The sequence below is a fragment of the Cetorhinus maximus genome, chromosome 31 (genome assembly GCF_964194155.1).
Source record: "Cetorhinus maximus chromosome 31, sCetMax3.hap1.1, whole genome shotgun sequence".
Classification (NCBI taxonomy): Eukaryota; Metazoa; Chordata; class Chondrichthyes; order Lamniformes; family Cetorhinidae; genus Cetorhinus; species Cetorhinus maximus.
Genome location: NC_135909.1, coordinates 926,746 through 942,693, shown reverse-complemented (window position 1 = coordinate 942,693; position 15,948 = coordinate 926,746). Strand labels below are relative to the sequence as shown.

General features: G+C 43.2%; 1 protein-coding gene across 3 annotated transcripts in view; it reads right to left on the bottom strand.

Annotated features, from left to right (window-relative positions):
• LOC144670180 (ADP-ribose glycohydrolase MACROD1-like) overlaps window positions 1-15,948 on the bottom strand; it is an 886,999-nt gene that overhangs the window by 22,265 nt on the left and 848,786 nt on the right. For 2 of the 3 annotated variants that reach the window (XM_078532655.1, XM_078532656.1), the window contains 2 exons: window positions 11,873-11,946; window positions 1,025-1,106 (listed from right to left, as the gene is read on the bottom strand). In XM_078532655.1, coding sequence (XP_078388781.1) covers window positions 1,025-1,106; window positions 11,873-11,946 — 156 coding nt within the window. The remainder of the gene's footprint in view (window positions 1-1,024; window positions 1,107-11,872; window positions 11,947-15,948) is intronic. The other variant, XR_013573837.1, reaches the window with a different exon arrangement.

The following is a 15,948-nucleotide window of genomic DNA, read 5'->3' as shown; positions in this document are numbered from 1 at the left end:
GGGAAGTTGACCAAAGTGCCAGATAAATGAAACTATATTCCTGCTTTAGCAGGTGCCTTCAGGAGAGATGGGGAATGTAAAAATAAACAAGGTGCTTGGAGGTACAGTTTGCAGGACTCAATGGGCCAAATGTCCTCCTTCTGTGTCGTAATGACTCTGAGACCCTGCCCTATCAAAATCTCTATCCTTTCATAAAGATACTTTCCTCTCCAATCCTCCCAGTTCATAGAATCATGAGATGATACAGCATGGAAGGAAGCCACTTGTTCCATCAAGGCCCTGTCAGTTCTTTGGTAGCAGCTACCCAATTATTCCCACATCGAATTGCAGACACTTCCTCCTCTCTCTCACTCACTCAATTTGTTCTCCTGCTCTTCTCCTTGCCCCTCACCTCACTGAACCTGCCACTCTTTTCCGACTCCATTCCAATTCTGCCTCTGCGTTTCCCCTTGATACCCCCCACTTCTCCATCCCTTCTGTTGCCATTTATTCCCACTCCCCTTCATTTCCCCCTTTTCCAGTATTTTCAGGTAGGGAGGGTCGAGTCTGATCAATTAGCAGCTGGATCTGAACAGGAGCAGAATTGAGGAGAGTGGGGTCCAGTCTTTGATGTTTCTCTGTCAGTAACTCTGACCACACTCTCAAAACCCTGACGTTGGAATGAAGAGCTGATACAAAGATGCCTGGGCCTGATTGTCAGTGTCCATGGACCAGGTGCAACCCACAGCCTATTGTCTGAACCCAGGTGTTGTTGGAAATAATTGGAGGCCACCTATATTCTGGTGGGCGACATGGGAGAATTATCAATCAGAGTAGAAATTGTTTTGTTTCCCTCCAAGTGAACACTATCTCCATTGGTATGTTTATATTTCCCAGTAGTCTTCAATAACTCATCACCAGGGCTTTGACTTGTGGCACTGTTACCAGTATCCATGCTAAGAAAGCCATCAGAAATGTTAGGTTTTTGATTCTCTTCTGTTACGTTGACAAGAAACTTCAAAAGTGAAATGTTGAGCTCTCTTACCATAGGGGAAGTAAAAAGGCATCTTCTCCTTGTACAGGTTGTGATCGAACTTCAGAAAGACGCAGAATATAATGCGGTCGAACTGGAAAAGACATAATTCAACAGTGCTCACCAGTCAGTGCTGTACGTTATACTCTAATAAAGGATGAATTTGCACTTTAATATTCCTTCATTAACCTGCAGTTGCAATATCAGACACCACTCGTGGAAACCTGCTCTGTGGAATGTAGCATCTAAAATGTTGAGAGAAAAGAAGTTTCTCCACCCGCCCCCCCCCCGCCACTCCCCTCCCACCCCACCCCCACCGGCCCCCGGCCCGATTTTTCTCCCTTTCACTGCGGAAGCATTAATTCTTAATGGTTAGAGTCCACAGATGTCAATGGGCACCATATCACATCCAAATGGCCATTAAAAACATAAGATAGAAACAGGAGCGTATCTTTTGGTTTATCAGACCCAAACAGCTCTATTTCATAAAATAGCTTCCATCCTTCTGCCACATTTCACATTATCACAGCTATTTCTGTGAAGAAGATTTCCTTGGTTTTCTTTTAACCATGAGCGAGTGTTGTCAGTGAGTGGTAGCTGGCTACTTAACCATGAAAGGCATCACAAGTGCTGAGGCGGGTTCAATGGGCAGAAGGTAATGCAATTTTAAAATTGCTATTTCATGGAAACTTGCACAGCCGAAGAAATATTTGTGTTCCCAGTGCTGTGAAATTAAGAGGTAGTTTCTAAGGTATAAATATTGCAAGAGGGCACTTGATCTCAACATGGCATTGGGAGGAATGCCAAGTGAAGGCCAATCATTCTTCCTTACAGCTCAGGGAGGAAAGACCGGAGGGCAGGTTATTTTCACAGTATCTCCCTTATAGATTGCTCTAAAGACTCAGGGCACATGTAGTTCAGGACTTCTCGAATCTATTGTTCCCAGCTTTGCCTGCACTAACTGGTTTCTAAAGATCTCCTCCCCTTCTGATCTCTTAGATATTTTATTTCCTGTTGTCTGTAGTCTATCAGCCTTGATCAGATTATGTTAGTGTCAGATACACGTGGAACGGATCAGGAGACAACATTGAGTGCCATATACGAACATGGACAGGATCAATACTGTACTATTGCCTGCTATCCCACTCAGGGAATGGTGTATGGCTGCAGGAGGATCATGTTATAACCAGGAGTTGTACTTGAAGTAACAGGACTTCTTGTTGACCATTATTCTGTTCCAATCAGCTATGATCTACCTGAACAATGGAACAGGCTCAAGGGGCTGAATGGCCTACTGTTCCTACATTTTTTCCTATGTTCACCAGAATAGATCAGGTTCCGGAGCTCTCTATTTTCCAACAAAACATCTTAACTCAGAATTGATAGCATTTTTAAGACTAATATGAAATGGGTTTCTTTCATTAATCTTACAGCATAAAACTGTGCACCAGCGTTTACCCGAGGGCACAGTTGCAATTATGAGGGGCTGGTGCATAACCCCTCAAAAGTAGCTCAAAGCTCCAACATGGTATCGTCAGAGACTGAGCCCTCATTTCTTATCGCAGCTCAACACCCGACGCTGACCCATTGCGGAATTAATTTCAGAGAGAGTTGCATGAAATTTCAATTAAAAAACAAATTTACTGCCCTGCAATTTAAAACAGAGCCACCTGCTGACACTGACAGGGGCATTTCTTGTGTAGCGCTGGGTTGAAAAAAATTATATTCACTCGCTCAGAGACTAAAATGAAAAGCGTCATTATAATTAAACTGGGTTTCATATAGCCTCAAATACAATGAAAGGATGCAGCGGCTGTGAGCAAAGCCTTTATCAACAGGCACTCAAGAAAGGACACATTCGGACGTCACTGCATTTAACTGTAATTATTTGGCTTTAAAACAGAATTGAATTCATCTTCCTGCTGGTGTAGATGAGCTGTTATCAAGATGACAGGAACCTTCATTTAGCTTCTCATTTTTACCTTTCTGCTTAGGGAGGACAAAGAAGATGTTTGGCCAACTTGCTTTCCCTGTCTCTATATCTCACTATATGTATTACCAAGACATTAACCTGGACAGAGTTTGGGACTTTTAGTCCCCAGCTTTCCACCTGAAGTGATGCATCTTTCATACATCAGATTAATAACGTCATAAGAAAGCAAACAAAGCACTGGGGCTTATTTCTAGAGGGACAGATATGAAAAGCAGAGAAATTATATTAAACTTGTATAGAATACATGGAGCGCTATGAATAGTTCCAGTCTTCACACTATAAAAAGGATATATGGAGGGGAAGGTGCAAGATTTACTAGAATGATACCAGAACTTAAAGGTTATATCTTATCAGGAAAATTTGAATAGACTAGGGCTCTTTTCTCTAGAAAAGAGAAGTCTGAGGGGCGACCGAAAAGAGGTCTTTAAGATTATGAAAGCATTTGATAGAGTAGATGCAGAAAATATATTTACAGATGTGGGCAAGACCAGAACTAGGGACCATCAATATAAGACAGTCACTAACAAATCCAATCGGGAATTCATGAGAAACCTCTTTACCCTGGGAATGGGGAGAATGTGGAACTCGCTACTACAGAGTGGTTGAGGTGAAAAGTATAGATATATTTAAGGAGTAAGCTGGATAAACACATGAGGAAGAAAGGAATAGAAGGAAATGGTGACGGGGTAACAGAAGAGGGGATAGGAGGAGGCTTGTGTGGAGTAGAAACACTGTCTTGGACCTTTTTGTAAATTTGATGTAATATTTCTTAATGTTTGCCACAGGGACATATTAATATTCCTTCCCTCTTTCTTATCTATTTTTCCATGTCCTTCTCTTCATAGCTGCTAGGATATTGGACTTATTGATGATTTACTGGATAGGCACCTATGCAGGTGAAATGATCCCAACATTCATAGCAATAGGACCAGTCCTCTGCTGGCGTTATGGATTTAATAAAGAGCTTTTAATATCACGATGGATGCTGAGATGTGCCAACCTCCATAGAGATTAGTCGTTTCATGCAAAGTGAGATAATCCAAGGGCCCTGTACAGGTTGGGTCAATGAGCAGGGAGTCTTTTTCCTCCTCCTTAGCCCAGTGTCCAACATTTGCCATACAACAACAGGCTCCAGTAGCTCAACAAGTTCGACACCATCCAGGATAAAGCAGTCCACTTGATTGGCACCCCTCCACCATCTTAAACATTCACTCCCTTATTCCTTCCTTCACTGTCGTTGGGTCAAAATCCTGGAACTCCTTCCCTAACAGCACTGTGGGTGTACTTACACCACATGGACTGCAGCGGTTCAAGAAGGCGGCTCATTGCCACCTTCTCAAGGGGCAATTAGGGATGGCAACAAATGCTGGCCTTGGCAGTGACGCTCACATCCCGTGAACAAACAAAAAAAGTGAGATCATCTAACTCATCTCAGGCCAAGGATCTCAGATCTTGAGCACAATGCTCGGGAGAAAGAATATGGAGTCCTGTTATGCCAGGTCTCTTCCCTGATCACATGGTCTGGGATTTCTAGACTTTTTCCAAGGAACGGAGCTGACCTGGAGTTGCCAATGCACACAGCCCTAGCATCCAGATGTAAATGAGAGGGGAGGCAAAGTTCCCTGTCTGCTGCCTCTAGTTCCTCTGGTAACATGTCTAAGCTGACATTCTTCCTACAAACAACTCCACCCCTCCAAAAAAATAATCTGGTCATTCGTTTATTGTTTACCAGACCTTACTGGGCACACACTGATAGCTGTGTTTTCACGCATAGCAACAGTGACTGTATTCAAAAGTGGTTGCAAATTGTTTAGGGACATCCTGAGGACAGGGTAATGTGCTATATAAATTCATATGCCTTCTCGTATTACAACTGCAACAACAATTTGCATTTTTTTTAAAAAAAAGTAACAAATGCTTCACAGTGGAGAATGGTTGAAGAGATGACCAAAAGCAGGGCTGAAGAGACAGGTTTGGAGGAGTTTTTTTTCGAAAGGCGAAGAAATGAGTAACAGATTCAGCTCATTTCCCTGCTGTGTTAAACCTCTTGCCACAGTGAACGCTGCCTTGATTCTACTCTCTTCACCTTTCAGAGAATTGAGTTGCCAGTAGATGGTGCTGGAGTTGAACAGTCAGGACAGCAACTCCCTTAGCACTTGTCAGCAACCAAACATGGACATAATTGAATGAACGGCACTTTGGCCAGGCCCCATCTCAAGAACTGTGTCCAATTCTGGTCACCACGCCACAAAAAAGACATAATTTTGAGGCCAGCGGAGATCAAATTACATTTGAGGGAAGTTAAATTGATCTTAGATAAAGGTGCTTTGCTGAAAAGGTTAAGAAATCTTTGACATAATCAGACAAGCAAGTAGCGACAGAGATATTAGGAATGAGCTCTGATGGGCCGAATGGCCTTTCTTCAATTCATATGCACTAGCCATGAAATCAAATGGGGGAGCTGTCCAATTTTTCAGCATGTACATCCCTTGCTTAAAGAGCTTAAAATATTATCGGATGTCAGAAATAACAGAATCCGTAGCACATTATACACTGTAAGACCTTAAGTAGCCATTCAAAGTGGCTGATCTAAATCCATGATTGCATTGGATAGTTCATATTTGTAAATCCAGTGGCTATATTTTCACACAACCTACAAGTTAAACTGTTGCAAATTATAGTGTCAGTCTCAGTGGCAATCAAAAAAACATAAACACAGCTCATACATACATAGGAACAGGAGGAAGCCATTCAGTCCCTTGGACCTGTTCCACCACTCAATTAGATCATGTCTGATCTATACGTTTAACACCCTTACCTAACAAAAACCTACCAATCTCAGATTTGACAGTTCCATTTGACCCCAGGCGCAACAGCTTTTTGGCGGGCAGAATTCCAGGTTTTCCACTATCTTTTGTAGGAAGAAGTGCTTCCTGACATCATCCTGAATGTCGTGGCTTTAATCTTAAGAATCTGCCACCTGGTTCTGGAATCCAATCAGAAGAAATAGTTTCTCTCTACCTACTCTACAAGATCCTTTAATCATCTTGAACATCTCGATTAGATCACCCTTGATCTTGTATACTTGAGGAATTATATGCCTTGTCAAAAGCAATGATTTATTACTATCTGGTTGTACTGTGCTTCACTGAGGATGGCTCGTGAGGGAATGTTTATCATTGAAAGAAAACAGAGGATAAGCTCTAAGTGAATAAAAATGGTTAATCCTGAGCATGATTTCAACCTAAACTTTTTTTTATTCTTGGGATGTGGGTGATGCCCAAACAACTGAATGCAGGTGGAGGGGTGGCAGTGCCAGGTCACTGTGAATTAACAAACAACACATACTATGGAAATATGGATAGGGAGTTCTTTCAGAGAGCTGGCACAGGCAGGATGAGTTGAATGGCCTCCTTTTCTAAAATGAGGCAAGTTCTTTTTTGCTGAAGAACACTAGTGAATCAGTGGAGTTTTTAAACACTGTCTGTCAGCTTTAATAGTCGCTTTTCTGTCACTGTTCCATAAATGACCAGACAACTGTGGCTACAAGAGCAGGTAGAGGCTGGAAATTCTTTGATAACTCGCCTCCTGACTCCTCAAATACTTACTGCCAACTAAACTGCACATATGATGGACTGAGCTCCACTTGCCTGGATGAGGCAGCTCCAACAACATTCAAAAAGTTCGATGCCAAAGCAGCCCATCTGATCCACAGCCACTCCACCACCTTCAACATTCACTCCCACAGTGGCAGGAGCGTGTACCATCTACAAGATGAAATGCAACATCTTGCCACGGGTCCTTCTACAGCCCCTTCCAAACCTGTGACCTCTATCATCTAGAAGAACAAAAGGGCAGTAGATGGGAACGCAAGTTCTCCTCCAAGTCATATACCACCTTGACTTGGAAATATATTGCCGTTCCTTCATTTTTGCTGGGTGAGAATCCTGGAATCATGGTACTCCCTTGCTAACAGCACTGCGAGAGTATTTTCAGCATATGGATTGCAGTGGCTCGGGAAGAGGCATACCACCACCTTCTCAAGGGCAATTAGGGAAGGGCAACAAATGCTGGTCTAGCCAGCGATGCCCACATTCTGTGAATGAATGTTTATTGAACTCAGTGCTCACTACTTGTCATAGTGGGGTCATGACCCAGGATCACTGACCAAGTACCATTGTTATTATGTTAGATGCTCACCTGAATATAAGACAAGGGCTACAGGTGCAAATGGGGAAAAGCAATTTTGGGACCGCTATCAGAAAGCATATATCACACAAAAAGTGATTAGTACCCGGGATGAGCTCCAGGTTAGAAAGGGGAAGGCAAAGACTCTGAATGTTACAATGCTTGTGCCTCCTAGAGTCTAGAATTTTTTGGTGCAAATGATCCTGCTCAACACTGAATCTGTTACTGTTTGTGTCTAAATAAAGCCTTCCAAAAAATTATTCTCACAGCTTGATAATGAGAAACACTTTATTCAAAGGCTGACAGAATGTGTGGTTATATAGAGCTGTCTCTCTATTGTTATGTGCACACTGCTTCCCTATCAATCATATCGGCAGTCTCATTTAGAACTCTGCTTGAATCCAGAAGAACAAGCATTGAACCCAAGATTGTATTTTTTCCCAATGCTCTCCCCTTTTCTTCTGATGACGTTGACTGATACCCAGGGATATTTCCATGGGCATTACTGCCCTCCAGTACTGTGCCCAACCAAACATTCAACACACATGACAGTGTTGTCACAGGCTATGTGAGCATAAGGGGCATCTATGCCTGTTAATGTCCTCACTTGACTACACATGCATACACACATTTCCTCACAGGCAATCACTGGATAGTATAAAGAAATGGGAATTCTCTCCTCTCTAGTTGACTGATGAGATGTCCACAAGGAGAACTGGTTGGTCCCTGTGGTATGAAATATGATGTGCTGCCACATGGTATGTGTGGTAGATGGATGGATATCCTTTTAGCTCTTCATCCACTAGGTGGGACACCACAGCTGCAGGCTTCCTGGCTAAGCTGAACCTCTTCACACACTAAGATAAAAGCAAAAAACTGCATTGTTTTATCTCTACCTTTTAGCCTATTTCGATTCCTTCTCCCCACCCCCCCACTAGGGCTATGTGTACCTTGCTCATCCTGCTTTCTACCCTTAATGTCACCTATTAGTACATTCCTTAGATAATATCACCACCTTCAACACCTTTTGTCTATGACATCTTTTGGCTATCTCCACCTATCACTGGCCCTCTATCCAGCTCTACCTGTCCCACCCCCCCTTAAACCAGCTTATATTTCACCTCTTTTCTATTTTTCCTTAGTTCTGTTGAAGAGTCATAGGGACTCGAAACGTTAACAGTGTTCCTCTCCACAAATGCTGTCAGACCTGCTGAGTTTTTCCAGGTATTTTTATTTTTGTTTTTTCTCTTCACACACTATTCTGCTGTGTCCAGAGGTTGCTGATTCTTGTGATGCTTGCAGTGATATCATCTAGCAATCATTCGCCTCCAACACCTTCTACACTCCCATGTTATCCTGTCTTCCAGGCTTCACTGTAATACGCCTGTGATATCAATGAGGCAGCATAATGGCTTCTGAAAACAAGGAATATAATTGCTGAGGTGCTTTTCCTGTCTGTCTCTGATGCAAAGTGTTGGCTAGAAGAAAGACAGAATTTGAATTTACACAACACTTTTCACAATCTCAGCATACCCCGAAGTGCCCGTATGAAATGTAGTCACTGTTGTACTGTAGGAATACAGCTGATTAGCCACAGCTAGGGTCCATGAACAGCAATGACAAAATGACTGTGCAATGCTTTTGGGGGTGTTGGTTGAGGGATAAATATTGTCTCTACAACACCAGGCAGACAGGACCTCTTCCTAATATCTCATATCCGAAAGACAGTATCTCCAACAGCACCGCACTCCATCAGTGCAAAACAATAGTTAGGCCACAGCTAGAGTGCTATGTATAGTTCTGGTCACCACATTACAGGGAGGAAATAATTTTAGAAAAGTATTAAGTAAATTTATGAGGATGATACCAGGAATGGAAATTTTTAACTATGAGGAAAGATTAGATAGGCTTTTTAGGAACAAAGGAGGCTGCGGGGATATTGATTGAGGTTTATAATGAGGCTCTGGACAGAGTGGATAGGATTAGTGGAGAAGCCAATAGCCAGGGGCCATAGATTTAAAATAATCAGCAGAAGGGGGTTGAGGAGTAATTTTTCACATAGAGGGTAGTGGGGGTCTGGAACTCACTGCCTGAAAGGGTGGTAGAGGCAGAAACTTTCACTGTATTTGAAAAATACTTGGACGTGCACTTGAACTGCTGTAACCTACCAACCAATAACTGGAAAGTTCAATCAGGCTGCATAGATATTTCTGGCTGGCACAGACATGGCGGTCCACATTGCCTCCTTCTGTGCCATAATTTTTCAATGGACAGGATTGTCTGGCCCCGCCCACCGCCGGGATTGTCCGGTCCAACGAAATTCAATTAACTTTAGGCTGGGCGGCTGAATCTCCCATGGCAGTTCCCACCATGACGGGGCCGGAATATCCCGACCTATGTTTCTATTATTGTCAGCCCAGATTTTGTGTTTGGCGTCAGATTTGAGCTCACAACCATCTTGACTTGGAGTGGCAGTGATATCCACTGAGCCATGGCCACAAACAAAACTGACCACTACTAGCAATGCTTGCTTTTAAGGTCGACCATTTTACACTGATTGTGGATCCATCCTTCTACCGGGAGCAGCAATGACGTTCATGTTGCTGACCTTACAAACCTACACTTAACAGTGGGGAAGGCATGAGACTCGGACAATAAAGTTGTGAATATACAGAATCAAATCCAGTGAGGTATCCCAATCTACTCTGCAAAATGCACTGAGCCCACATCTTATTGCCAAAACAGTTCTGAGACAGTTCTGCAATGTAAATGCAGTGTAAACATTTTAAAGGTCATCGATTCATAAGGATTTTTATGTTAATGTCATGTTAATGTACCTTACCAATTTAAGATCTGATAAAAAGGTCTTGTACCACTAATACCACTTTCCTGCACTGATTACTTCACGACCTTGTATATAATCAGGAGGGTTAAAAAAATCTTTGCAAAACAAAGGAAGGGGCTGGAACTGGAGCAGAACAGTAGTATCACCTCTATTTGTAGCATGAAATTGAAAGGTAATTTTAGTCTCTGATGGCTAGAATCCACAGCAATAAACACAGAACATACATCCATGAATAATATATATAGAATAACAGTTAGCAGGAGTGAGTAATATGCCTGTAATTTAATCAAGGGGGATTTAGATGATATCATAAAGCGGGTGAGATTAGATTAGTCATCTTTTTATCCTCTATTATTTCAAATCAATGCTGGACAGTTCTATTCAGTCTAAAGCTTCTTTTTATTATTAAAAGCCTTTAACTGGTTTTGGCCATGCTCCTGTGTATGGGTTACCACTAGCAGCCAATGACCATTTTTCAAGGAACTACAGAGGAAGAATCCCTTTGGTCACCATGACCAGTCCAAGTCTAACACAGCCAACGAGTGCTCTAATTTAAATTACAAAGTCAATTTTATGGCTTTGAGCTCAGAGGTCAATGTATTTTGCATTAGTATGTTATGATCCAAACCTATCAGCATATTGTAGTGGATGTTTGGAATGTAGACAATCTATTCCCATTTCTCCTCTGATTTAAACTGCAATACGGTTACATAAGCCATCTTTCAGTACCTTATCCAAGTGGCTATTCTTCATGTATGAGGCTGTTCTACCTGATAAGGCAGCACAGCCATGTCTGATCTTATTCTCATACAAGTCAGGAGTGAGATGGAATACTCTCCACTTGCCTGGATAAGTGCAGCTCCAATAACACTCAAAAAGTTCAACACCATCCAGGAACAAAACAGCCCACTGGATTGGCACCCCATCCACCACCTTCAACATTCACTCCCTCCACCATTGATGCAAAGTGGCAGCAGTGTGTACCATCTACAAGATGCATTGCAGCAACTCACCAAGACTCCTTCAACAGCACCTTCCAAACCCATGACCTCTATCACCTAGAAGGACAAGGGCAGTAGATGCATGGGAACACAACCACCTGCAAGTTCCCCTCCAAGCCACACGCCATCCTAGTTGGAAATATATCGTCGTTCCCTCAGTGTTACTGGGTCAAAATCATGGCATTCCCTTCCTAACAGCATTATGGGTATACCTACACCACATGGCCTGCAGCGGTTGAAGAAGGCTGCTCACCACTACCTTCTCAAGGGCAATTAGGGATGGGCAATAAATACTGCCTTGCCAGCAATGTCCACATCCCGCAAAACAATTTAAAAATCTGCATATTAACAATAAGCAGGAACCCAGACCAGATATTCCTCTTCCTTGGACAGAGATGCAGGGACCACTTGTAGCTCTCCATCAGCAGTCTGACTGTGGTCAGCACTGAGATTTCACCTGTACAGGTGAAAGTCAAAGCAGCATTACATGGAGCATCTGGGCTAAGAAGGTAGCTTTCCAATGTGACACTAGTGAACAAGTTTCTCACTTGCAATGCTATTTTCTCTCCTCGCATTCTGAGATGTAGCTCAGCTCAAGTGAGGTGGACAGGAGAAACCAGGACACAGACACCTGCAGAAACGCCAGCGGGCTCCAAGTTTCTCTGCCGCAGGGAAACAGAATGCAAGTAACTCCCCTCCCTTAAGACAATCCACTCAGTGCTTCAGCCCAATGCTTGAGTTTAATAGTTGCCATAGCTAGCTGGGGTGCATCTTGGGAAAATTCTAAACTGCCTTCAATCGAATTTTATCTGTGGAGCTGTCCAGGGACTTACTGAGTTTCTGTGTTCCTCTAGATATTCTCTGACAGTCTTTAAGACAGTTTCTGCAGCCTGTCCATTGGGATAACCTGTGTGCAGAATAAAGGACAGTTAATGAATTGTTCATAGAAGTTAACAGATGCCAGCATGATACGGAATATTTGCGGTCCTTAGATTAGAACTAGGCCAGTCCATACACCTTCAAGCACCCAAAACAAGACCTTGCAGGTACGCTCTGCTCATGAATCCCCTCTCCTCCCAAACCCTCCATTCATACCCCCACACCACCACCGCCAATGCAGATGCTGAGTAAAACTCCTCAGAATTACAACAAAAACAGAAAATGCTGTAAAAAAACTCAGCACGTCTAGCAGCATCTGTGGAGAGAGAAACAGAGTTAATGTTTTGACTCAAAATGTTAACTCTGTTTCTCTCTCCACAGATGTTGCTAGACCTGCTGAGTTTTTACAGCATTTGCTGTTTTTGTTTCAGATTTCCAGCATCCACAGTATTTTGCTTTTATTTTTTCCTCAGAATTATTCTGCTTTCTTTCTAACAACAGTTGAGCCTCAATCTAATTGAACGACGGAACATGCTGGAGGGGTCGAATGGTCCACTCCTGTTCATATGTTCCTATCTATCTACAGTGGGTTATTGCCCATTCCAGCTGCTACCTGGGTGGAAGTTCATATTTATTCAGCAATTTGAAGACATCTGGAATCTTGCTGGGTGCAAATTGTTTGCCATGTTTCCTACATCACAACAGTGATGGCACTTTGAAATGCTTTACTAGCTGTTAAGTGCTTTGGGACGTTCTGAGGTCAGGAAAGGTGCTACATTAATGCAAGTTCATGGGGACAGCGCTGATGATGGTTTACAGATTTTTCAGAGTGCTGTCCTTCCAAGACCCTGAAGACGGTGAAAACTAGCCCTCAAAATAAATATCTACCAATGGCACAGAAACCTTCCAGTATCAGGAACACTAAGACTATCAGAGTGGAGAGTGAATCAAAAGACATTCATTTTGACATTTCATTGTCAAGTGACAAGGGTCAAGTGATCTGTCCCCCCTTTACAAACAGTGTTGAGGGCTGATCTCAGCTTGACTAGGTTCTACTGGATAATACTGAAATCAAATGCACAAGATCAGGTCCCTAGGTTAACCGAAAAGAGTGGCTTTAAGCTGACAGCAGACTGCAGACCCACATTTTCAATGCTTCATCGACCATTAGGTCAGTAACCTGCACAAAGCACGCATGTAGAGACAGCAGCTTGCATATACCCTCAGCCGCATTCCCCAATCCCTTAAAAACTAATCTTGGAAACAGCATTTTCTCCAGCGTAACAAAAGGGTGCATGGCAGTGAATAAAAAGCAAATCTGAAGAATTCCCACTTATCTCGCCAAGTATTCTGCTGAGAGTTGGGTCTCTGTTGTGAAGCAGGTTTATCTTCCATTCAAATTCAAAGCAATAGGCAATCAGGGTTGTGGGGGTGGTGGTGGTTGTGTGTGTGGTGTTCTCAGGAGAACAAAATCAGCCCTGTAGAACAGCAATAGCACTGCAGGGAGCCTCAGAAATCCATTATAAAATTGATATCATTTCACCTACATATAACCTGAGTTACTCCCACACTGGGGCAAGTACAGAGCTCAAGGTCCAGAGTCAGTTCTGTCTCCGGTTCAAGTGGATTTGATAGCATGACACTGGGCACAGCCATTAATCTTTTAATAGAATTGTATTTTTCTCTCCAATTCTCAAATTGGGATTAAGCTCCTTAGTTGCGAGCAGCCTTCCAGCTCCTTTCTGAAATTTTAATAAAACTCATTCTCGGGATATGGGCATCTGTGGCAAGGCCAGCATTTATTGCCCAACCCTAGTTTCCCCCTGAGAAGGTGGCGGTCTTCTTGAACTGCTGCAGTCAGGGTCTCCAAGATTCTGACCCAGCAACGATTAAGGAACAGTCAATATATGTCCAGGTCAGGATGGTGTTTGACTTGGAAGAGAACTTAGAGGTGGTGATTCTCCCAGGCTCTTGCTGTCCATGTCCTACTAGATGTTGGAGGTTGTCAGTTTGTGAAGTGCTACCAAAGAAGCCTTGATGAGTGCTGCAGTGCATCCTGTAGCTGGTACACACCAAGGCCTAGATTAAATACAGCCTAGTGCAGTGGGAAAAAGGCAGCTGGGCTTATTTAATCACAGGAGAGGCTGCACATTACTCTCCTGGTGGCCAGAAAACCTCCCGTGATTAAGTTGGAGGCTGGAAGTGATCCATGGTGGAAACTCTTTTGAGTTACCAACAGTCACAGATTGCAACTTCTTTCGAGTACAATCACAGTTCTTGGTTTTCCAGGAGTGGGACATGAACCCACAACCCTCTGATTCAAAGGCGAGGGTGCTATGAATGATTCATGGGAAACTCTTTCGAGTTACCAACAGTCACAGATTGCAACTTCTTTCGAGTACAATCACAGTTCTTGGTTTTTCCGGGAGTGGGACATGAACCCACAACCCTCTGATTCAAAGGCGAGGGTGCTATGAACTGAGCCACAGCTGGGAAACTCGCCCACTCACAGTGGGATGTCAACTAGGCTCATTATTGAGTCAATTAACATCAATTATCCCTGAGCCCACCAGAATTTAGTGGTGACTCAGGGGGGAATGGTGATGTCATGGTAATGTCACTGGATTAGTAATCCAGATGCCCAAGGCTAATGCTCTCGAGACACAGGTTCAAATCTCACCATGGCAGCTGGTGGAACTTAAAGTCAATTAATAAATGTGGAATTAAAAGCTAGCCTCAGTGATGGTGATCATGAAACTATCGTTGATTGTAGTAAAAAACCATCTGGTTCACAAATGCCCTTTAGGAAAGGAAACCTGCCCTCTTTACTTGGTCTGGCCGACATGTGACTTCAGACCTCCAGCAATGTGGTTGACTCTTAATTGCCCTCTGAAATGGCCTAGCAAGCCACTCAGTTCAAGGGCAATTAGGGATGGGCAACACCCACATCCATCAAAGAATAAAGAAAAATTAAATGTGAGTGGCACGTTTTTCCTGTGCCTCTTGAAGGCTGTCTTCCGTGGATGGATGTCTTTTGCAAAGGCACTCTGTGCCCAATCGAGGGACCTGACATTGGGAAGGGGGTGGCCCCCTAAAGTCCTGCCTCCCATGACCTCTTCCCCACGACCCCCATCCCGTCCACTCACCTGAGTCCAGGGGCACTACTGGCAGCAGCGAGTGCTGATAGGCTGCTAGCTCTGGGACGGAATGAAATTTCCTCCCTAGGGATTTTTTAGGGGGGCTCCTCCATGGAAGTGACGCTGGACCCACATCAGTTACAATAAACGCTGCCCTAAGTGTTGAATCTTCAGCGCTGAGCTTAAATGAAAAATGTTGTCAGGATATTCAACTGAGGAGGTGTCATGGCAAAATCCAATCCTGTCCCTCAGCTACTATCCAGATAGATGCTTTCCACAAGAAACAGGAACGTAGCAGATTTTACTTTCCTGAACCTAGGGACTGAGGCTAATTGTAGTATTCCAACTAATCATCTAGGTGATATTAGCACTGGGAATCTGGTCCATACAGCTCAATACACACAACAAGCAACAAATACAACTGTCAGGACAGATTCTCAATGACCATCTCTCACATCTCTCACCATTAATACATTCTTATCTATCTCTCGCCATCTCACATGTATATCCCATGCCACTTGGGATAATACACTCAGATATGCCATAGCTATCACTCAAATGTTTTCTGCATACCTCAAATCCTTCGCTGTAATGCCCACTGGTACATCCTATAAAATTACACAGGTCATTCAGCCCAAATGATCTATACTGGTGTTTATACTTCACTCTCTCATTCTAACTACCTCTCCCCACTCTCTCTCCCTATCATGCTATTCCGTTCTCCCTCACATGTACATTATGGACCCATCACAATTTTAAAGACCTATAGCAGTCTTTCATTGTAACCTTTCCTGATGCATCCCATGCAACTCACTGTAACAGACTGTAATCTACCACAGCCCACACATTCCCATATGCTCCACACAGTCCCTTAACTCTGATATAGCACTTCC